The sequence below is a fragment of the Zeus faber genome (assembly GCF_960531495.2).
Source record: "Zeus faber genome assembly, chromosome: 6".
NCBI lineage: Eukaryota > Metazoa > Chordata > Actinopteri > Zeiformes > Zeidae > Zeus > Zeus faber.
The window spans coordinates 5,086,392-5,111,237 of NC_137201.1; the positions used below are offsets into that span (position 1 = coordinate 5,086,392).

General features: G+C 44.5%; 1 protein-coding gene across 1 annotated transcript in view; it reads right to left on the reverse strand.

Moving 5' to 3' along the window:
• The window catches only part of spire2 (spire-type actin nucleation factor 2), a gene marked incomplete at both ends in the record, with an annotated part of 30,349 nt that continues 5,503 nt past the window's right edge, over positions 1-24,846 (reverse strand). The window contains 13 exons of the mRNA XM_080002353.1: positions 1-262; positions 1,786-1,883; positions 2,669-2,696; positions 2,840-2,907; positions 4,117-4,254; positions 4,553-4,635; positions 12,456-12,708; positions 16,820-17,019; positions 19,070-19,187; positions 20,644-20,730; positions 21,911-22,075; positions 22,355-22,435; positions 23,225-23,605. Of these exons, the coding sequence (XP_079858479.1) occupies positions 1-262; positions 1,786-1,883; positions 2,669-2,696; positions 2,840-2,907; positions 4,117-4,254; positions 4,553-4,635; positions 12,456-12,708; positions 16,820-17,019; positions 19,070-19,187; positions 20,644-20,730; positions 21,911-22,075; positions 22,355-22,435; positions 23,225-23,605 (1,962 nt within the window). The remainder of the gene's footprint in view (positions 263-1,785; positions 1,884-2,668; positions 2,697-2,839; positions 2,908-4,116; positions 4,255-4,552; positions 4,636-12,455; positions 12,709-16,819; positions 17,020-19,069; positions 19,188-20,643; positions 20,731-21,910; positions 22,076-22,354; positions 22,436-23,224; positions 23,606-24,846) is intronic.

A 24,846-nucleotide genomic window follows, 5' to 3' on the forward strand; every position in this document is an offset into this window, starting at 1 on the left:
CTAGGCGTTGGAGGGGAGGGGGTCAGGGGAACGAGAGGGCGAATGTAGCGGACCCCTGGTGACGACGGTGGGGACGGGGCCTGCGGCCTTGCTCTCCCGCTTGGGCGTGTTGTTGAGGATGTCCAGGCTGCGGCGGCTGGAGGAGACGACGTCGGCCACGAACTTGGTGCACTCGGCACAGACGTCGCGCAGTGTGCAGCCGTGCGCGTACAGGTGGGGGAACTCTTCCTCCACGGAGCGACGGGTCAGACTGCGCAGGGACCTTTCCCGGCGGCGAGGGATTGGAGAGACAGAGAGAGGGAGATGCTATTGGTCAGAAAAATGTAGAGTTTTTACATTCGCCTGGGGAGCCAATTCGCTTCCGTAAGATTTCTAGGGTGAGGCATCAAAACCCACTTGGCAGCGCACATTTCAAAAGTATATTACAGCCCCCTTAGATGAAGCATCTCCACTTCTGCAGGGGCGGGGGTTGTGAGACGTGTGCAGAGAGAAGACTGGATCAACGGGCAGAAAAATACACATACTCTCCTACGACATCAGAATCAGTTTATTCAGCCAGGTACATCAAAGAATTTGTCATGGTGAGGTTTGGTGCACTCATGACCATTAAAATAAAAAAAAAAGCTTAAGAATAAAAATAATACTATAAAACAGAATAAAAAGTGAAGTTTAAAATAAATGGTTAAATATATACAAATAGCTGAAAATAAAATACAAAACAGAAATAGTCCAATATATAAAAATATACAAAATGCGATAAATATTTTTATTTTATTTTCACTTCACTTTTTATGTTATTTCATTATTATATTTATTCTCCATATTTTTGGACTGTTAATACTTTATTCATACTAATGAATAAATAATAATAATAATAATATAATAATTCTATAATTCATGGTTGGTCAAAGGTCATATTCGCGATCATTCAAGCTCCTTTTGCGAAAACACCACATGCCACGGACCTGGTTTAATTTCCATTTTTTAAGAATCCCAAAAGCGAGTACACGCTGTGTGGTGAGGTTAGAGTAACACCGCAGTGACTAACGCAAAGATTAAGGTCGGCTTTACAGATTAAATAAATAAATAAATAAATAAATAAAATGACACCAACGTTTTGCCGATGTTATAAAACACTGTAGCTTTGGCATGGTGGCGTAGCGTTGACAGGTGTTATACACACATGCAAGCACGCACGCACACACACACACACACACACACACACACACACATGCCACAAGGAGGGAAGATATTGAAGCTGCCGGACGATAATTATTGCATAATGGCTGCTTAGAGGCCTGGGAAGAGGCCCTGCTGTCGTTACGTAACGAGGAGCGGAGGGGTCTAAGTGGACGGGAGGGGGTGGGCAGTGGTGGTGGGGGTGGGGGTAAGGGGCAATGGTGATTGGATTGAGTGTCCGTGATCCGCCATTGGTCGAAGTAAGCCGAGACTGACTGAGACCGGGCTAAGGGGTACGAGCAGTTCGGCCGACCCGTGGCAGGAGGGAGGGATGAAGGGAGGAAGAGAGAGAGAGAGAGGGAGACTTAACCAGATTTAAACTGTGGCGTGGACCTGCGGGCGTCCTCGGATGAAAACAAAGTGCCGGCCGCCAGGGATTGCTTTTCACTTTTTTGCTTTTGAGGGGACCGTTGAGGTCCAGAGCCAACGCATCACCATTTCCCTCGGACTCTCTTTGACTCTCTTTTTGCATCTAAACAAACGCAGACTCGCTTGCCTGCTCCATCGGGCACTAAAAAAGAAAAGAAAAGAAAAGAACAGACTCACTTGTACACTTGGCTCTTGTGGCTGTGGCCCTTGGGACTGCTGTGGAAGCCCACGGTGTATACGGGGATGTGCGCCAACTTCTTCGAAGGTATCTTCATCTGGGTCACAAAGGAGGGGAGGAGGAAAGGGAAGACAGAGTGAGTAACAGGAGACAGAAATGTCACAGAGGGATGGAGTAAAGAAGGGAGGAAGGAAGGAAGGAAAGTCGTAGGACTAAATTGCAGATAAGTGGGACAGTGCGAGCCTCACGTCACACAGCAAATAGATCCATGAACAGGCAAAGGAAAAAAAAATGCAGGCGCTGCTGACACATCACGAAACAGACGCACTTGGACACACACACACACATACACACACACATCAGAAATCGACAACAACAAACGACAACATTCATTAAAAATTGAAAAGCATGCACACACACACACACACACACACACACAAGTACAAGACACCACCCCCCTCGACCCAATTCCAAAAACACAGAGCCCCTCCCTACCCCCGCCCCGAAAATCTCAAACCTACAGAGCAACAGAACCAACCACACATCCACATGGCCCTGGGAGGGGAGGGGAGGAGAGAGGGTTGGGGGGGGATTGGCAGCGCAAAATCAAAAACAAAAACAAAATCAAAACAACAAAACACACAAAAAAATTGAAAGTATTAACCACCAAACAATAAATATGTTATTAAATATTCACGCGCACACGTACACACACACACACACACACACACACACACACACACACACACACACACACACACACACACACCTTAAGGTACAGTAGTTGCTTTTTGGCTTTTTTTTTAAGACAGGGAGCAAAATAACTGAGAAGCGTTGAAAAACATCATTGGCTACTTTTTAGGATCAAGGGACGCAAGTTACCTTGGCGCTGCAGGAGCTGCAAACAGACCTGTAAAGGGGTGGGGTGGGGAGGAGGGATTAATGAATGAATCAATCAATCAATACCAATGAACCCATCAATACCTGGGCATTTCAAAATTGAGCATGTCACAAAAAGAAAATACATTTCCAGAATTCTGAATTTTGTGACACCTTTTACACAGTAGGCAGGTGGAAGGCCAGGAGAACAGGGGGAACTTCACTCTGCAGCCACAGCACACCTGGGAGGCATGGAGGCATGCACACACACACACACACACACACACACACACACACACACACACACACACACACACACACACACACACACACACACACACACACACACACACACACACACACACACACACACACACACACACACACACACACACACAAAATTGCAAATTGATCTTTTAATGCAATTGTGCTGTGGGGGTGGTGTGATTTCAGCAGCCACACCTGTCTTGGGTCTAGTTAATTGGGCCAGGAATCAGGGGTGGCTGTGCACCTGTTGCTCATAGGAGCAATCAATGAACACAGGTTAAATCACCCATCCCCACACACACAGGGGACAGGAGCCCTTGTCATAAAATGTTTCCATCTGCTCCGGGCTTGTTCCATCTTGCCCACTCTCTTCAATAAACTGTACGTTGAACTGGGCCTCGCCTGTGTCTCTGTGTCAGAGGGTCCTGAAAAAGCCACTCAGCCGGCATGTGGCAGGCGGAAATGTCACAGCAATTTTTTTCTATTCTTTTGTTTTTTTAACTTGATTTTTAGTCCTTTGAAATGCCTTTATGATCCAATTTTGTTGTTATCTTATACTCTTAAAAAGGTCGGGCATCCGATCCCCAACAGGAGATTTGAAAAGCCCTTGAAAGGCAAGGCAAGGCAAGTTCATTTGTATAGCACATTTCACCAACAAGGCAATTCAAAGTGCTTTACATTAAACATAAAAAGCATTAAGACAAAGTGCCAATAACATTATTAAAGGACATAAAATGCATAAAGTAAAAAAACACAAGAATACATAAAATGCGTAGTGCAAAAGAAACACATTGTAGAGTTAAGAAATAGAATGCATAAAATCAAATAAAAGTGCAGTGCAAGAAATGTATATATTATAGTTTGGTAAAAGGCAGCGGCAAACATCAAAGTTTTCAGCCTTGATTTAAAAGAGGTGAGAGTTGCAGCAGACCTGCAGGTTTCTGGGAGTTTGTTCCAGACATGTGGTACATAAAAACGGAATGCCAAAAGGTCTGAACTGATGACGCAAATCTGAAAACTGGTATAATATTGACTTATTATGACATTTATTTGTTTACTTTTGTTATTGTTTTTTTACTATTTGATGTCCTTGTATTACCGTAAAACACTTTTGAGTTGCTTGTTGAGTAGAAAAAGGTCCTATGCTAATAAAGGTTATAAGCGTAAAAAACAGGTCCCATTACCTTGCCCCTCTTCAGGTTATTGTAGAGCTCTTTACTCTGGAGGAACTTCTCCATCTCCGCTTTCACCAACACACGCCGCACGTTGATCACCTCCTCCACGGTTAAGGCCAGACTCTCCACTGGGTGGCTGAACTCCTCCTAAAAAAGGAGTAGACAAGGAGCTAAACTCTCCAAATTTCCCCTTCATATAAACAAAGAGTCGGTTTGTGTTATTATGCTGCGACCCTGTGTCACTTTCATCATGGTAAATCTCCATTAAGACCCAAGGGAAAATAACCCTGGAGGATCATCAGCCGGCATATGGCTTACAGGGGTAAAATAAGGACACAGAGACAAGGGGCAGGAGGAGGATTAATTCATTAATTGAATCAAGTGTTTTGATAGTGTGTACAGTAGCGTTGGACTACGATACACGGTAAAGTACTGTCACTCTCACCATCCACTGACTCCTGCTGACGGGTCTGGGCGGTGGCTCTGAGCCCTCGCCAATCTCGTTGGCTGAGCTGAGGGACAAGCGGGCTGGCGAAGCGGAGGGGAGCGCCCGGCCCCGCACCGGGAAGGAGGACGGAGGGGGGTGGAGATGAAGAGATGGACAGAGAAGAAAGGGAAAAGAGGAGGAGGAAGAATTTGAGTCCCCACAGAGTGTAAAGCCAGCTTTACACTGCATCCGACAAACGACAACAATTCATCGGAAGCCCTGTTAAGAGAGATGGAGATTGAGAGATGGACCGAGGGGGGGGGGCGAAAAGAGGCCACTGCTGCCGAGTGCGACAAGCTAGAATTATTGGAACTGGGGCTTAAAACGAACAGTAAATGAGCTACATATAAAATGGTTATTAATGGTTATTAACGTTGGGTGTCACCATATTCTGTATCAATAAATCTCTTTTTATATTATTATTATTTAATTATGTGAATTTTCTTTTATTTGTGCGCACTTTGCAAACACTTATATAAGGTCGATTTCAACTCTCATTTATTGTACTGTTGTGGAGGAGAGGGCCGAGCTCTCCCATTTTCTCTGACAGGATCGGATCCATTTTCAGATTCAGTGTAAAGCCGGCTTAATAGGGCTGACAACGCGAGCGGGATTAGACGACAGTACGATGACAGAGCCGAGTCCGAGAGTTGGCACCAGCATGAGTATTGTGTGGCCACCTCTCATTCTCTCATACCCTTCTAGGAACTCACACTGGCGGACCCCCGGGGACGGGCTTCTCTAAAGCCGCTACAAAGTCTGTTATCAAATGGCTGTTATCGGCTCCTCCACCGGCTCCCGCTTCTAAAGGGCCGCGCAGTCGGGGGGTCATAAGAAATTAACCAGGCCACCCGCTAGTATGGGCGTGCGAGTGTTGTAAATTATGCAACTGTGAAAGGAAAAGAGAAGTCCACAGGCAGCGAGCTGAGATTTCCTCAGTCAGGTATCGACTCCGCGCTAATGGAAAGCAAACAAGCTGAAATGTGTACTTGTTCTTTACAGGGGCCGGTAGACACCAGTCGGTACATATCATTCGGAACAGCTGTCGTCTTTTAGCATTCCCGGAAAGAAGTGCGTTTGCGGTTTAGGCCTGGCTCATTAGGGTGCCATGCAAATAAATGATAGTGTACCCGCTTAAAAATATACACAAATAGCCAAACAAATAACAAACAGAAATAGTCAAGTATATAAAAATACACAGAATATACAAAATGCGGATCTAGGCACAGGATAGGTTATTGGCATGGGTATAAATCATCATTATAAGTTATGTCGTATACATGTCGTATATATTTACTAAATGTACTGCATTTGATGGGATTTGTTTTGAATTGGATGTACTGTGAATACCCCCCCAAAAATCACCTGATGATTTACACTTAACATATACACTTTTTAGATGACAACATTCACAATTTAAGATTCATTGTATATTGACAAATCGCTCGTTATTGTTTTGTTTTCTAAGTAACTATGTTCTATTTATTGTTTATCATTAGGCTTATATCATAAGACCCATTTTTCCATTGTTAATTTTTAGGTTTTTCTTTCGGGTTTAGGTCTATTTTATTGTTTAGGCTATTGTATATTGGGATGTTTCCTGTCTTGTAGTTAATTCCTAGGTTTGTTGAATTTTTCCATTTTTTAATTGTTTCTTGTCGATTTTTTCGGTTTAGTTTATTGTTTTTTGTTAACTCCTAGGTTAACACTTATTATTCATTGTTTATCAGTAGGTCATTGTAATAGCCAAGTTTATATATTTTTTTATTGTTCAGCGTTCCCAAACTCCGCCTCCCACTCCTTTAACGTGTGCGCGTGTGCATGCTTCCATTTTCAGAACTGTTTAAATGTTGTATTGAAGTAAAGCCCATTGAGTTGCTCTGTCCATGAAACGTGCCATACAAATAAAAATTGATTGATTGATCTCACATATGAAACCGTACTTGCGCACCAGCTCGCATAGAGTTTAATTGTGAATTGTGAAGTTTCTGTCTTAAATCGTTTTCCATTCAGTTCAGATTCACTTTATTCAAGCGAGAAAAAAAATCACCAAAACGTATCGGCTAGTTAGACAATTGAAATGGACGGGAATAGACTGGCTCAGAATAGCTCCAGATGGATCATTTTCAAACACCGTCCAGAAAAACAACTTCAACCATCCCAAAGTTAACATGGATTGTCCCAAATTGAAAATGTTGTTTCTTCACATTGTGAAAGTATGCCTTCTTTTAGCAATATAGATTAAGGCTAGACCAATCAGATGACAATAAAAATCACTGACATTCAAATTCATTCATTTTGCTTGCAATTATAATTACACTACTTTATGATTAAGTTTGTTTGGAGATCATATCAAGATTCAGGATTTCTATATTGTATGCCATGTAAGGCAGTTGTCTCAATGTTAACAGGCTGTGTTGAGACAGGCATGCCACCTGCAGCCACACGGAACTTAGTGATGCGAGTCTGGCGAACGACTCTTTTGACTCAAACGAGAGTCAAACCTTTCATCACCAGCGGATCTTGCGCACTCTCTCCACAAACAGCCACTGCAAACAGCCACTGCAGTCACAGTGATAGATGCGCACTTGTCATTTGCCAGTTGATGGTACAATTATTTTAATAAAAAAAATTTAAAAAAAAAAACATTCAAAAAACAACAAAATTTATATTTTTATTTTTATTTTTATTTTTTAACCAAAATGCGTCCCGGGTCATGAGTTAGGCTCGAGCCCTGGACGGTTTAAAATGTAAATCACGCTGTTGTTGTAGTTTTTTTTGGGTACCCCGACGTCACTACTTGTCGCCCTGGGGGGACCCGCGGCCTGAGCTCTAACGTTAGCTTCATTTTTTACATTGTTTAGGGCCCCCGTCGCCACCAGAGGGCCCCCAAGAGCGCTTAAAATGTTTTCCTGTTTTGGTAGTTTTTTATTTATTCGTCTATTTTGGTTGGAAATGTTGCCAAACAATAGTTACCAAAATAAATGTGAAATTATTATATTTAGGTACATTATACATTTAGAATTAAATGGCTAGTGAGAAAAGCCTGCACTGTCCTTTTAAGAGGAAAAGTCGCCACTTGATGACGTATCCTCTCTGCCGCATGACTTTATGGAACACAAGTTTATTTTCATTACACAAACTAGTACATGCCCGTTCAAAATGCAAGACTTTCTCAAACATTTTAATGGCACAGTTTAGAAAAATGTATAGACCACTTTGCAATAAATAATAAGCAGCAAATGTGAAAATATAAGCATATTAGAACTTCAGGACGACCAGTTGAGTCCAGGTTTCTTCAGTAAATGCTCTAGTCGCGTTTACGCGGACTGCCAGGCGCTCCGCTCGCCGAGCAGGCGACGAGCACCAGGCGCTCGGCTCACATCTCCAGCGCTTCCTTTGCCCTCATGTTGGCAATGTACGCAATGTGGCCTTTCCAGCCGCGCATCCCGTGCTTCACATATTGGATGGTGTCACAAATAGCCCCCTTCGTGGAATTGGATGATGTCACAAAGCGTCCCAGCTGCATAGAGTGGCTCGCTGTTTGCTTGTTCATTCAAACTTTATTCATATAACACGTGTGCGTGTCCAAATTGCACCAAATTCGGCACTGCACGCCCTTGGGTCCCCAGTGATCAACCCACCAAGTGTGAAGTAGATTGGATGAACGGTAGTCGAGATAATCATAGGACATGCACATCTATACACACACACACGCATTGTGGTCCATATTGACATGATAGCATCAGGCAGTTGCTGCAGATTTGTGGGCTGCACATCCATGATGCGAATTTCCCGTTCGACCACATCCCAAAGGTGCTCTATTGGATTGAGATGTGGAGACTGTGGAGGCCATTGGAGTAGAGTGAACTCATTGTCATGTTCAAGAAACAAGTTTGAGATGATTTGAGCTTTGTGACATGGTGCATTATCCTGCTGGAAGTAGCCATCAGAAGATGGGTACACTGTGCTCATAAAGGGATGGACATGGTCAGCAACAATACTCAGGTATGCTGTGGCGTTTCAACCATGCTCCAAGGCAGGATGGATCCCTGCTTCATGTTGTAAACGTCAAATTCTGACCTACCATCTGAATGTCCCAGCTGAAATCGAGACTCATCAGACCAGGCAACGTTTTTTCCAAACTTCTACTGTCCATTTTTGATGAGCCTGCGCCAATTGTAGCCTCAGTTTCCTGTTCTTAGCTGACAGGAGTGGCACCTGGTGTGGTCTTCTGCTGCTGAAGCCCATCTGCTTCAGGGTTGGACGTGTTGTGCGTTCAGAGATGGTATTCTGCATTCCTTGGTTGTAACGAGTGGTTATTTGAGTTACTGTTGCCTTTCTATCGTCTCAAACCAGTCGGCCCATCCTCCTCTGACCTCTGACATCAACAAGGCATTTTCATCCACACAACTGCCGCTCACTTTATACTTTCTCTTTTTCGGACCATTCTCTGTAAACCTTAGAGATGGTTGTGCGTGAAAATGCCATTAGGTCAGCAGTTTCTGAAATACTCAGACCAGCCCGTCTGGCACTAACAACCATGTCACACTCAGAGTCACTTAAATCCCCTTTCTTCCCCATTCTGATGCTCGGTTTGAACTTCAGCAAGTCATCCTCCCCCTGTCTACATGCCTTAATGCAATGAGCTGCTGCCATGTGATTGGCTGATTAGCTATTTGTGTTTACAAGCAATTGAACAGGTGTACCTAATAAAGTGGCCGGTGAGTGCATATATATATATATATATATATATATATATATATATATATATTTATATATAATTATTATTTTTTTTTTTCGGTTTTCGGGTGAGATTTCAGGATGAACCTAAAATGAACTATAACCTTTACATGTGAACTTAATTTGACCTTCTCTAAATTTTTGAATGCACATGTCCAACTGTTCAATGTTTCAGTACTTTTTGCACAACTTGCTGTTCTCTAACAAGGAGCTGAACGGCAAAATTCACAACAGGTGTTTGATTCATGAATCGACCAATACATTTCCTGGTTCAATTAGAATTGGTATTTAAACAGTCCTCTTCATCATGCTGTTCACATTTTGACATCATGAGACCAAGGTGACACCTAACAATTGATCAACAGTACTTCGCCATTGTGAGGCTTCAAACAGGATGTTCTCCGAGGGAAGTGGCCACTGAGCTTAGAGTGTCACAGAGTGTGATCAGCAGGTTCCAACAGAGATACAGAGACTGGAAGAGTCACAGAAAGGCATAGAAGTGGATGTCCTTTGGCCACATCCCACACTGATGACTGCTTCATTGTGAACAGTACCCTGCGGAATGGGATGATGATGCCACTCAACTCCAGGCACATTTAAGGGAGGTGAGAGGCACCCAAGTGTCACGTCAGACCATTCGAAACCGGTGTGTCTAGTCAATACAGAACTGCCCTACACTTTGTGAATGGTACAGTGACAAGCCCATACTACCTGAATAACATCATTAATCCAGTCATTGTGCCCCTGCATGAACAACACAGGCCTAATTTCATCTTCATGGACGACAATGTTCCAGCTCATCCGGGTCGCATCATTAGGGAGCGGCTGTTGGAGACTGGGGCACCTCAAATGGAGTGGCCTGCACTTTCTCCAGACCTGAATCCCATAGAAAACCTATGGGATCAGCTGAGTGGCCGTGTAGAGGCTCGTAACTCTGTACCCCAGAACCTCAATGACCTGAGGGCCGCCCTTCAAGAGGAGCGGGGTGCCAGGCCTCAGCAGACAATAAGTCGACTTGTGAACAGCATGAGACATCGTTGTCAATCTGTAATTGATGCTCAAGGGCACATGACAAGTTATTGAGACATTGACATTTTTTGTTGTGGTAAACCCACCACTGTTTTTGGCTTTTGTTTCAATACATTGTTTGAGATGAGGAAATCACCATTGCATGCTTCTACTTAAATGCCCTACTTTCATGATATAATATCACTGTAGTGTGAACGTTTTACATCTTCCATAAATTTCACCCAAAAGCCAAATATCCCTAACTTTTTGTGAGTAGTGTGTGTACACACACACACACACACACACACACACACACACACACCCAGCAACAAGTTATTTGACCACAAAGAAAGTTTATTGTACCACAAAAAGGCACTTTGCCTATGAGGCAGCTGGTGAGTCACAAGCTGATGCAATGAAGATACTAGCAGTATTATTTTTGAACTGTAGACTGTAGGGTCAGGTCTTTGGAAGACGGCTTAAGGCTTGTATGCAAGTTTGTATGTATGCATCTATGTATGTATGCAAGTATGTACAGTATGCATGCATGTATGTACGTATGCAAGTATGTATGTATGCATGCATGTATGTACGTATGCAAGTATGTATGCATGCATGTATGTACGTATGCAAGTACGTATATATGTATGTGTGTATGTATCTATCTATCCATCCATCTACTGTATCTATGTACTTAAAGGATGGGAAAAGGAGATTTAGGATTTAAGGCTTAAAAGATTTCCCCCATTGGACTGCATTTAAGCAAAGTGGTAAGTTTCTCAACAGTAAAGAGTTCAGGTTGTGCTATGAACAGTTATAAAAAATTGGAAGCCTGTGTTGAAAAATAACAAACCTCAAAAGTGAAAATATGATTCCATATTTTTGGTCAATATACATACACTGTATGTCTTTTCTAGGGCTGACCCCAACTCAGAATTTTTTCAGTTGAATCGGATTTTGTTGTTCAAAGCGAATAATCTACAACTTGGTGGGGGGGCTTGAAGAATATCAGTCGACTGACTGATGATTTGACTTGTTGAGTTTGAGCCGGCAGCCCTACTCTTTCCTAATAAAATTATGACATAAGAAGAAAACCCACGTTGAAATGCTTTTTATAGTCTCTGTATGAATGGGGGCCATTACGCAAACCCATTAGCTTGCCTTCCCTCTTTACTGAGTCATCTTTTATCGCCACAGATTTATAAGTTGATCAGAACCCATCACAACACTCCCGATTGAATTACGTGGCAGACACACACACACACACACACACACCCACACCCCCTCTTGCAAACATGTGCTGTAAGCAGTTTACCCGTGACGGATTGACATCCATATTGTTGATGAGCGGTGCTCTCTGTCCTATGACACGGTTTTCGCCGCTCTACATTCAACAAGATAACAGCAATCCAACACCGGGGAGGTAATCCTCAAGAGACACAGGGAGCATATTGGGAGAATGCTTTTGCAATATGTAATGTTGTGTAAGGTAGTTACGCAAATGCATGTAGTGCCCTGTGCATTTACCGGCACAGGCTGTGAGTGCAATACAGCTATTTAAAGGATTTTGAAAAAAAAAAAAATCTATATATAGACCTTATCAAACCCTTTTTTTAACACCATGGCATGGTAAGCCTGTAGGCTGCAGTATTGCTTGCCGATTGTCGCCCTCTAGGGGCAGGAGCCGTGGTGGTTATGGCCATAAATCCTTTTTTTGGGGGGTATATTAGATGTTATGTCAGACTCTCTTCACCAGACTATATAAAAGGATTTTTAAACTCTCATTCATTGAAAAGTAAAAGTCCAGCTGACCAAACTACTTGCCGTTGTACTGGAAAAAGCAAGCTCTCCCATTTTCCCTGAAATATTGTGTGATATGAAACTCAGACACAGTTCATTCGACGGCCACCGGGGGTTAGGATCTGCATGCCGGATGTGATTACAGATTTGGTGTGAAGCAAGCTTCAGGGTTCGGGTCCGGATAGTTTTAACTCAGAATAAAAATAACAAAAGAAAAACAGTGTGACGCAGAATGACAAACACATACCGGGGTATCCACAATGACTAGACTCATCGGACTAGACTGTCAAGGGAGAAAAAGCAGACTTACCTCGGTGTATAGGTGGAATGCCTGTCCCGGACAGAGTGTGGGAGCGGGGCCTCTCGCCCCTCAGCCGGATGCCGGCCCCCACCCTGACCCCCGGGCGTCCCGACTCGGACAGCGAGGGCAGCGTGTCGTCGTCGTCACAGCCGGCGCAGAGCTCGGCGAGGTCGTGCTCCGAGAATGAGCGGTCCCGCTTCAGGGGCATCATCGGGGAGCTCTCGGCCCGTCGCAGCTCCCCACTGTCGGGGGACTCCTCCTCCTGCAGGCAAGGGGGTGTGAGGAAGAGGAGAACGAGGATAGGCGGTGAACCGCGGTTTTATCCCCGTCTCAACTTGAATTTTCACCCTGTCTGTCTGATTGTCACTCTGTCGGCCGCTGACCGTTCAAAGTGCCACTAATGATTTTCACAACCATGACGTACTAGAAGGTTAGAAATCTGATTTTAAAAAATGTGATGCATCTTTGAGCTCATAACGTAACCTAAGCACACCAAAACTTCAATAAAAATAGTGATGCATTGTGTCTATTCTCTTTCCAGTTTGATATTTATTGTTATACAGTATATGATGCTTGTATTGTGTATATGCCGCCACTGCATTATCATTAGGGTCCTGCCTGACGGGCGGTAACCCAATTGTTTTTGTTTATCTTCCCAGTCATTTTCACATGTCAAAATGTTTGGCGCTCAGAAACCATCGAACCCACAGACATGAATCAATGATAGTTGTATTAGGGCAGTCCACACATGCTGTGGTCCAAGTTTGATCCATATCGGTCCATATTTGAGAAGTTAGGAAAAGTTAAAAAATAAAAGTAGTTTTCTAATTTCCTTCCACGATACCAAAAGGTCAAGTGAAACCACTGCAGACTGCTGATAGGTCACAGAGAATCGTCACTGTCATTGCGCCACTGCGTCATCATTGTGCGACATGGGGCATCTCAGATGGCAGCACGCGCAAATGCAGCAGGGCTCAACTAACCAGCAGCGTTTTTGTTATTAAGTTTACTAGTTCAAGCACTCTGTGCACGTAGACACTACGAACGAGCCAAACATTTAAATGTCGGATATTGGATTCAAGATTATACCTCCGAAAGCCTGAATTCTATTCCACTGGAGATCCTGCGTCCTGAGGAGCCCAGCGGAAATATCATCGTAGCAGTCCTGAGATATTAAGCCACATTCCAAATTCACGGTAGTATACAATAAACGTCATATTTCTTAGTCAAAGCCAGATTTGTTGCCATTATAACATAAGGCTGTATTCCATTACAGATTACTAATTTGGTTGTATGTCATCTCGAATTGTAGTAAGTTATAACCTTAACCATAATAAATTCTTCAGTATTGTGAATACCGCTTGTACATCGTTTCGTCACACACACACACACACATATATATATATACAGTATATATATAACCACCCCAGTGCGTGCTGGAAGTCATGGTCTGATGAAGCCAACAAATCCACATAATCTGAAAAAAACAGAGATGCAATTCTGAGGTTCCGAAACTGGACACTCTCCTCACCTCGGCTGCGCCTTGAGATCCTGTCCATGAATATCACAAACAGAATCGGGGACAAGAGTCCAACACCCACTGAGAACGTGTTTGACTTTGTGCCGAGAATGCGAACACAGCTCTCACTTTGGTTGTACAAGGCACGATGGCTTGTACCAACGGCCCCGGTACCCCATACTCCCTCACTAACTCGCACAGGATCCTCCGAGGGACACGGTCGAAAGCCTCTCCAGGTCCACAAAACACATGTAGACTGGATGGGCAAACTCCCACGACTCCCCCAGCAACCCTGCAAGTTTAAAGAGCTGGTCCACTGTTCCACGTCCAGGACGGAATCCGCATTGCTCCTCCTAAATCTGGGGTTCGACAATCGGCCGGAGCCTCCTTTACAGCAGCCTGGAGTAAACTTTCCGGGGGAAAATTTACTCCAGGAAATTAGTGTGATACCCCTATAATTGAAGCACACCCTCCGGTCCCCCATTTTAAAAATGGAAACCACCACCCCAGTTTGCCACTCCACAGGTACTGTATCCGATATCCACGCGACACTGAAGAGGCGTGTCAACCAAGACAGCCCAACAATGAGCCTTCAGCATCTCAGGGCAAATCTCATCCACCCCTGGCACCTTGCCCCCGAGGAGCTTTTTAACTGCCTCAGAGACCTCTGCCAGGCATATGGACGAGACTTCCCTCGAGTCTTCAGACTCTGCCAATTCCCCTGACGTATTGGTCGGGTTAAGGAGTTCCTCAAAGTGCTCTTTCCACACCCGACAATATCCCCAGTCCGGGTCAGCAGTTCTCCTTCCCGGCTGAACACATCCTGAGCCAAGCCCTGCTTTCCCTTTCTGAGTCACCGAACAGTTAGCCAAAACTTCCTTGAGGCCAACCGAAAGTCCTTCTCCATTGCCTCCCCGACCCGACTCCTCCCACACCCGGGTTTTTGCTTCAGTGACCGCAAAGCCGCAGCCCTTCTAGCCTGCCGGTACCTGTCGCTGCCTTGGGAGAACCCTGGGCCAGCAAAGCCCAAAAGGCCTCCTTCTTCAGCTTGACGGCTTCCTTCACCGCTGGTGTCCACCAACAGGTTCTTGGGTTACCGCCACGACAGGCACCGACTGCCTTCCAACCACAGCTCCTAGCAGCCGCCTCTGCAATGGAGGTTTTGAACATGACCCATTCGGACTCCATGTCCCTAACCTCCCCCGGGATGCGCAAAAATTCTTCCGGAGGTGGGAGTTGAAGACCTCGTGGACAGGGGCATCCACCAGGAGTTCCCAGTTCACCCTCACTACACGTTTGGGTTTACCAGGTCTGTCTGGCAGCCTCCCCCGCCATCTGATCTAACTCACCACCAGGTGGTGATCAGTTGACAGCTCTGCTCCACTCTTCACCTGAGTGCCCAAGACATACGGCTGCAGATTTGATGACACGACCACAAAGTCGATCATCGATCTTTGACCTAAGGTGGTCTGGTACCACGTACACTTATGAGCCACTCTATGCTCGAACATGGTGTTTGTTATGGCCAATCCATGACTAGCACAGAAGTCCAATAACAAAGCACCACTCGGATTCAGATCAGGCCGTTCCTCCCAATCACCCGCTTCCAGGTTTCTCCATCATTGCCCATGTGAGCATTGAAGTCTCCCAGTAGAACTATAGAGTCCCTAGGCGGAGCCCCTTCCAGGACGCCATCCAGAGACTCCAAGAAGGCTGAATACTCTGAACTGGTGTTCGGTGCATAAGCACACACAACAGTCAGAGCCTAACCCTAACCCTAAGCAACTTGTAATCGCATAGAGGCGACCCTCTCGTTCACTGGGGAGAACTCCAAAAAAGTGGCACTCAGCCGGGGGCTTGTGAGTATCCCCACAGCCGCCCAGTGCCTCTCACCCTGGGCAACTCCGGAAAAGGAGAGAGCCCAGCCCCTCTCCAGGAGTTTGGTTCCAGAGCCAGTGCTGTGCGTAGAGGTGAGCCCAACTATATCTAGTTGGTACCGCTCAACCTCCCGCACCAGCTCCGGCTCCTTCCCTGCCAGAGAGATGACATTCCATGTCCCTAGAACTAGTCTACGATGCCGAGGATCAGCAGCCCCACCTTTGCCCGCCGCCCGACTGACATTGCACCCGACCCCAACGTCTATCCCTGCAGGTGGTGGGCCCACAGGGTGCCGGCTCCATGATGTTTCTTTGGGCTATGCCCGGCCGAGCCCCATGGGTCAAGGCCCAGCCACCAGACCCTCACCGGCAAGCTCCCCTCCCAGGTCTGGCTCTAGGAGGGGGTCCTGGTTTCCCTCTACCGAGCGAGGAACCATATTGCCTTTGGTGTTTTTTCATTGGGGTCCTTTGAATTGCTCTTTGTCTGGTCCCTCCCCTGGGACCGCTCTGCCTTGGGAAACACTACCAGGGGCTAATTCCCCCAACAACACAGCTCCCAGAGTCACAGGGACACACAAACCCCTCCACCGCGGTAAGGTGGCGATTCTTCGGGGGGTGGCAATTCTTCCACATATTGCCATTTTCTTTTTTATATTTTTAGCGCTTTGCTTTATTATTATTTTGCCTATTGTTGATGATGTGATGATATCTATCCATCTATCTATCTATCTATCTATCTATCTAGCCTTGTAGGCTCAACAGCCACGGGGAGAGGCTTTTAAAGACACTTTTAATTGAAATGGAACAACATTGGATCAACAAGTTAAAATATAACAGATGCAAAAACTCTTAAAACACACGGAAAAAAACCAAATTGCTGTTTTGGGAGCAGAGGGAATTCTTTTCTGTCCTCTCTAACTATGTGATTTGTGACAATAGACGATTTTAATCTGTTATTTCTGTGTTTCCCGCCTCACCTCGGATATATTCATCTCCTCCATCTCAGCGAGGGTGGGGGCTTTGAGCAGGACCCGGGGCCGGGAGGAGGAGGAGGAGGAGGAGGAGGAGGAGGAGGAGGGCGGGTGGTGGCCGGGCTCGGAGACGGACAGGTCGACGCAGGAGGTGGACATGACGTTGCAGGGGCAGGTGCGGGCGAGGCAGGGCAGCGAGCCGAACGCTGGGGGGAGGAGACGGGAGTCACAATAATTATAGTATAATAATAATAATAATAATAATTATTATTATAATGACACACGTCACTGTTTACATAAGGAAAAAAGTAGCAGATGGACATTTGCACAAATTGAACATCTTCCATAATGTGATTGGGTTGATACAGGGGTGTATGCGTACTGTTTATTTTTGAGGTTTAGGTTTATTTTTGCCATTGAGTCACTGTGTAATTTAAATTTATTATTATTTCCACAAAATTTCTGGCTTATATTTAATGTTTTGTGACATTGTACATTACCATTTTTATTTAATTGGTTCTCTCATCTTAGGTTCATCTTTCTGGTTCACCGGCAGCTTTATTTCACTGGTTATGGTATATGACAAATTCTTACGGTTTATTATTTACCTTTTTTTTTCCTGTAATTTCTCTTCAGGGGCGAATAATGTATCTATCTATCTATCTATCTATTTATCTTTCTTACTTTGTTTTGGCACAAAACACAAAATATACAGTATGATATAAATAATACAGCAGAGGAACATGTCATCAGCATAGGTTTATATCTATCATAACAACACTATGAAATAAATAGAAATGCAAATGTTGATCTTTAACTGACACATGCTGATAAGCAAACACAAATATTATCATCCGGGGTTGTTTATTTAATTACTTTTATGACGTGCTCCGGTGTGTTGCTGTTGTGGTTTTGCACTCCCTGTATCAGGAGTCCGAAACTCACACTACCTGGGGGCCACTGATCTGAGAAAAAAAAACTGTCCCACATTGGTGAATTACCTAATAATATCAATAATCAATCATAAAGAAAATTATTTCTTATGAACTATTTTTTTAAATATTTCAATTAAGAAAAGTAAGCCAAATTGTGTGGTTAAAAATCAAGTATTGTGATTTAAAAATATATTTTATTCAATATATTCAGCAATATATGAGAAATATGTAGCGGGTCGCATTCAATTGTCTCACCGGCCTTATGTGGCCCCCGGGCCTGTAGTTTGAGCCTGCTCTATGTGTTTCGCAAGGGAACGGTATCACTCTGACCTTCCTCTAGAAATAGAGAATTGATTGTATGAAACAGAAAACCGCCTGCCAATGCAGAAGAACGTCACTACAGGCAAAGCATTCCTCATGGACGACAACAAGTCATATCATACAATCGGATATTTTTGTACTATATGCGGCAAAGACCGCAACGTCTACAGTGTCCAGCCTTTTGAGGCTATTCACTGGTGGGGTGGTCCACCCACCTTGAACATAGACTGAAGTATGAGGGAGTTTTGGGTTGAGTCGCTCAATTTTGCATTCTGTCAGAGAGCCTCATATTAGTACAGATTCAGATATTCATACGCATTTCCACAGGGTCCAGAATTTCACGCTACACCGTTATATCACCCATGGTGATATAAAATAAAAACAACAACAACAACATCAGAGAAGACACCCCTGTCATCTGATCAGTTTACTATTTTTAGAAAGACACACCCCGTGGCCAAATTAGATAAACATCTTCTCTGCATCTTCAGCAACACATTCATACATGACGCTACTTCTCACAGAGCAGGGTTAACACATTTACGGTAAAGACAACGCTTGTCAAGTAACAAACTGTTGTGTAGATTGTGAGGAATATAAAATGAGGCTACCCATATAATAAGGGTGAGAAGATAGATGGATGTATAACGATTAAATAAACAAACAAGAGAAGATTTTTTTTTGGCTGCGGATCCCCTGCAATTCCTTTACGGCCCTCTAGTGGCATGGCAACACCAGACATTTTTCATAGGGGCCCAGATGGGACGACAGAAAATCTTGGGGCGCCACATGAAAACCTAATATTCCCGCCTTCTTGTGTTGATGAACTTCCCCAACTACCTATCAGATCTGGCATGGCCACAGGGGTGGCCAATGAGATTTAAGGGGTGGCCCCCTATAATTTGGATTATGTGGGGCTATATCGTTGCTTCCCAGTTCCTATTGGAATTTGTCATCATTTTGGGGAATATTTCAGTGCATTTGCGTTGGTTTTCCTTACATCTGGAGCTAGGGGGCGCCACAGGCCTCAGCTTCCTCTCCTGCTTGATCTCCGCCAGCACGCGGTCGTGCAGGGACGGCTGCTGCTGTGGCGGAGGAGGGAGGCTGCGCTCCGACACCTGACGGCACAGAGGGGATAGCGGAGTAATTATAAAGAGGGTGGTAATATGTATTAAGAACAAAAAACATTTAGACGGATCATCATCCTTGACCGAGCTCTGCATGGACCGAAGGCAGGCAGCGGAAAATGGTTCAGAAAGAAAAATGACACCACGGGATTTGGAGTCAACCTTGTGGACTGGCTAGTTACACGGCTGGAGCAAAAACATGGAAGCATTTTTACTTCCAGAACCTGGATTTTTCCACCTCCAACAAGTGGTACTTCTATTATTTGTCGCTGTGGTTGTTACTGTTGTGAAATTACGCTTAGAGGATCATAAGAAGGGTGTGTTTTCGGAGAGAGAGTCAAAAGGATCTCCCTCCCGAGGTCTGTTTGTAAATTTGACCCGTAACTTAGGGACGCTAATTAAAGGACCGTGACTGGAGTAAGATGAGATGGTGCGCACAGTTGAAATTTCCGTTTCTGGTGAGGGCTACCACTTCCGGTTCCGGTGACGTCTTTGCTTTACTTCGTTTACTTCGTACTGCTGTGCTTTACTTCGTTGAGATGAGATGGTACACACTGTTGACTCAATAAAGATGAGGAGATTTCTGGTACCGGTGAGAGCTACCACTTCCAGTCTTCGCTTGTGCGCTGTTGCTGATACTGTTGCTGCTGTTTTTGTTGCTGCTGTTTTTGTTGCTGCTGTTGTCTGCTGCTGGTATTGTCGCTGCTAGTGTTGTCGTTGCTGCTGGTGCTGTTGTTGGTGTCGCTAACCTTATACCTTAACTGGTGTTGTCGTTGCTGCTGCTAACCTTATACCTAAACTTGACTCTTGCTTACCTCATACCTCAACTTAACGTAACCTTATACCTCGACTTAACCATTTCTAACCTGAGTGACCTTTCCAGTTCCGGTGAGAGCTACCACTTCCGGTTCCGGTGACGTCTTTGCGTGTGCCTTGCCGCTGTTGTTTTTAATGTTGTTTTGCTGTTGTTGCTGCCGGTGTCGATGTTGCTGCTGTTGTTTTCTGTTGCTGTTGCTGCCACTGTGGTTGGAGTCGCTTTTATTGTTGTTTTTGTTGCCTTTGTTGTTGCTGTTGTTTCAGCGACATTCTTTTGTAATGACCGGCTGACAACTATGTTCTCTCTTTCTTTTTTGTATTTCTTTGTAAAGCGCATTGTGTTGCCCTGGTATGAAATGGGTTCCTATTAATAAAGTGTGACTTGACTTGACTTATATTCTGAAGGTAGATTAGCAAGCGAAGCCTTGTTTTGTTCCAATTCATGCACTGGCACTGCTGTTCCAGCACCAGATAGGAACAGCACTGAACAAGACACAACAATTTGGAACAACCGGCTTCAAGTTAATCAAAACTGAATGAAGCTGATTCAGCCGCTGTTGCTTCGTGACAAAAACAAGACAAAATTCCGCTGTATATAGTCGTCATGGTGTTTGCACCCTTGGAAACTCACCGGTTTGAGTGGAGGTCTGGATCTTATGAAGTCCAGTATCAATTCGTGGGCATTCCTCTTCACTCTGGTAGGGATGTCCCCATCCACCTAGGAGAGAGAACACCCGGATGACGCTCTAATGACTATTAATACTGCGTCGACACTCGCATGCTGTAATAACAGGTTCCGTCTTCCAAAGCTGCGTGTCATTGTGCTAAGGGCCTCAAACTGACTCTGTGATTATGAGATACTATATCCCTGCATACTGTACTGTGTCTATTCCAGCGTTTTTCCACCAAGAGCTCGCCGGGTGTTAGGCAGAAACTTCACATTCCACTTAAAAGAAATAAATAATGAAAACTAGTTTGTGTTGCAGGATCAAAATTCCCAAGGCTGCACTGATTTGTCTCATTCATCGGTTCCAGTCAGGATAAAAGCTCTGTGCTCATCCGAACAAGCTTGAGTTCCACACAGAAAGTGAAAACATGAATAAGTAGTGATGAATGGTTTCGACTTGGTTTTTGACGTGTCACTCAGTGAAGAGTCGCTCAATTTCCAGACTCGTCATTCATTTGATTCAGCCGGTGTATTGCACAGTGAACGAGGGAAGACTTCCAGTGAACCATGAACGAGGGTCAGAAGAGTCGGTTTGGCTGTGAGTTGGTGGGATACTCACAAGAATGGGGGATGGGAGGGATTATTTCACAGTAAAAACTGTGCTGTGGCATAAAAAGGTCTGGTCTTTCCCTGGTCTATTCCTTTCAAAAGATTTGTACTAAAGCGTCTGTGATATTGTATGCGTATTTGTACTTGTATAAACACGCGTGGTCATGAAATGCTTATCGTGCACTAGCGCCACGCCTGACGAAGCATTTTAACTGTCACCAAAACAACAGAGGGAAGAGGGCAAGTGCATTTACAAGCTAGATGGCAGGTGGTGGAAAAACGAGAGGGTGAAAAAATTTGACGTTATATCTTAAAATGTGATTGTGTTACCAGAACAAAAACGACGCACCCTTGGAATTTGCATGTAACATGCAGGGTTGCCTTAAGGATGCATCTATTCTCTGTTTGTTTAACTACCACTCACATATAAATGACCCGATATGATAGTTGAATTTCCAATACATACACTGCATCACTTCCTGAGAGGCAGTATTACTTCCCACCAGTGTACTATCCAGTACACTCACAATACCATTTTGAATGTAATATTTCTCCCTTCTCAAAAAAGTAATAACCCACAGCTTTAAGATTCTGTTTTTATTCACTATTTTTAACTTCTCACCATGACTTTGCGCAGCTGGAACCTTCGCGCCCGTATGTCCTGCATGAGCATCTCGAAGGGCGTAAGGCTGAATTCGGTGGGCAGCGTGTTGAACGGCTGCTCCTGGACCTTCTTCAGCTTCACCCCCTGTCGCAGCTCCTTCATCAGCTGCACCCACAGGCGGGCCTGGGTAGAGGGAGAGAATACGCACGTGCACACACACACACACACACACACACACACACACACACACACACACACACACACACACACACACACACACACACACACACACACACACACACACACACACACACACACACACACACCATAAACCTGCCTTTATGTCAACTCTCTCTGACACACACACACACACACACACACACACACACACACACACACACACACACACACACACACACACACACACACACACACACACACACACACACACACACCTCTCACCCAGTCTTTGTGTTTCAAGGCTCCAAGCTCGGCTGTGGACATGTCCTCCTGAGTTTCCTCCGTTCTGATCTTCTTCAGCATCTGTAAGAGATAGAGGAAGTTTTGATGTGACTCCGCCACAATTAGGGTAATAGACCCAGCTGAATGGGAAACTCCATTTTGATATTAAAATCTCTCTTTAACTAAATACACCCATTTTGAGAAAATACAACTTTACAATTGTATTCAACTGGAATATTTGATCTTTTCACCCAGTGCACAAACTGGCTAGAGTTCATGGTGCGTAATATTTTGAAAATCATTTTTCATTTATTCTTGACTTGGCCATTGAGACACACAATCTCTTCTTCCAAGGGGTCCTGGTCAAGATGGCAGCAAATCGTATACGCATTACATTAGCATCTAAAAAAAACAGCTTTGCATGGCTGTATAGAAATAAATAGACGCATTGAACTCATAAAAGACAATCAATACAAGCACAGAGTTAGAATTCATTCATTCATTCATTCATTCTAACTAGACCGAGTCATACCAGTCCAGACGTTCACTTGGAAGTATGATCCTATGAGGCTAAGGACTTTGGCAAACAAAACTGAAATAAATAAATAAATAATGTAATGACGTAAACCTATTCTATACGTTTTTTATGGCCGGGCAAAGTGGGTTCACTTTGAGAAACCATGGATGGCGTGTTACAGTACATCACCAGCGCACTAACCCTTTAAGGCTCTCTTTAATCTGCCATTGACAGGTAAAAGCTTCCTTTCTCTGTACAATCCTCCATAATGAAAAAAATAAAAAATAAAAAATAAATAAATAAAAAGATTGCTGCAGGGAAACTCATTTTAACATCCACGGGGCACGGGGCACCTCTTTGGCGTCTCTGATCTTGGTGAGGAAGGTCTGCAGCTCCAGCGTCTCCACAAGTAGAGCCCTGCAGACGGCCTGGTAATGCTCGGCGGCCAGGGACGGCTCGGCCAGCCGGGCCGCGCACAGTGCCATCACCTGCCGGAACGTGTACACCGGCCTCTTCCTCACGCCCTCGTCTTCATCCTGCTCCTCCTCCTCGTCTTCTTCCTGCCCACTGTAGCCCTCGTCTGTGGCGGAGTTGCCGCCGCCGCCGCCGCCGCCGCTCCCGCCGGCCATGCGCTCGATGAGGCTCTCCAGCTGGGGACTTAGCTCCCGCTCCTCATTGTCGTCCAGACCCCAGTCCAGAGCCCGGTAGATAGCCACGCCCAGCGACTGCACCAGCTGGGTGGAGGAATTTTGTCAGGTACATTTGGATTCAAGAACTGTAAAGACGGTGAAGATGAGGAAATGACAGAGATAGAGACAGAGATAGGTAATAGCAGATGTTGTTGAGGCCCATGCACTTTCACTCAATTTTCCCGCTGGATTCGGCTCATTAGTAAATCCAGATGGTTGACTTATAAAACTGGGGAGGGCTTTTACTTTCCCCTTACTATCCCACCAACAACATTGGTTGGTTGCTAGGCAATGGCGGCGGAAAAGGGACGGAAGAATATGTCTTTTGACCCTTGTACCATGCACATTGGACACTTCATCGCTGCAAACAAAGTGAAATTTCCCTTCAAACTAACAATCATCCAGATGCATTTATATGTATTTGTTTGTTAGTTTATTTAATTTGGTACAATGATGGGGGGGGCAAGTTTTACTGTTTCCAATATTATATTTTGACAGGACTCCAACCGATGCAGACTATTGCATGTATTTCACGTTTATGTTTGCGTTATCATGCTGTGAGTTAGTAATGTAGAATATTCACAAGTGTCAGTTAAACCACTCGGATTGGGAACGCTTCTCATGTATATTCATTCCTCTTTCTGTCAGTTGCATAAAACAGAGTTGCCGTATTAATTCACATCACACTCAATGTATAATCAATCAAATAATTGGCAGAGTTTAAAAAAATTGTTAGACAACAGTGTCGTATAACACATGTTGTATAACAGTTTCTGAAATATGTTTATAATCATGGCATTTACAACTTCTGAATCTCTTCCCTATGCCCAGGCACTAGTTGGTGCAGTGGGTATATGGTTATAAGTTGGCATGAATGATTGAGGAGGAGGTGGGTATAATGTCCTATATACAGTATTTCAACGGATAATGGACTGGTAGGGTTAGTATCCTGTAAACTGGCAGAGAAAGAGGTTGGCATAATGTAATGGGACTTGTATTTTCAGTCTGGCTTGGCTGGCAGTTGTTCAGCAGCCTCTTGGTGACTTAGGCTAGCACTGTTCTCTCAAAAGGCATTGAGCTGTATCAAGGCCACTACCACCAAGGAGCACCTCATTCTGGATTTTCTGCACTTTTTATTTGTCCAGAATTTTATATTGCTTAGTGCAATATGAAATTCTAAAAGTGGGCTCAGATCTCCACACAGTATTTTAGTAGGGAATTCTCTCCCACCACTCCCCTTCCCCCACCATTGCCATTGCAACAAAGTTGTCTTTACATTTGTTGTT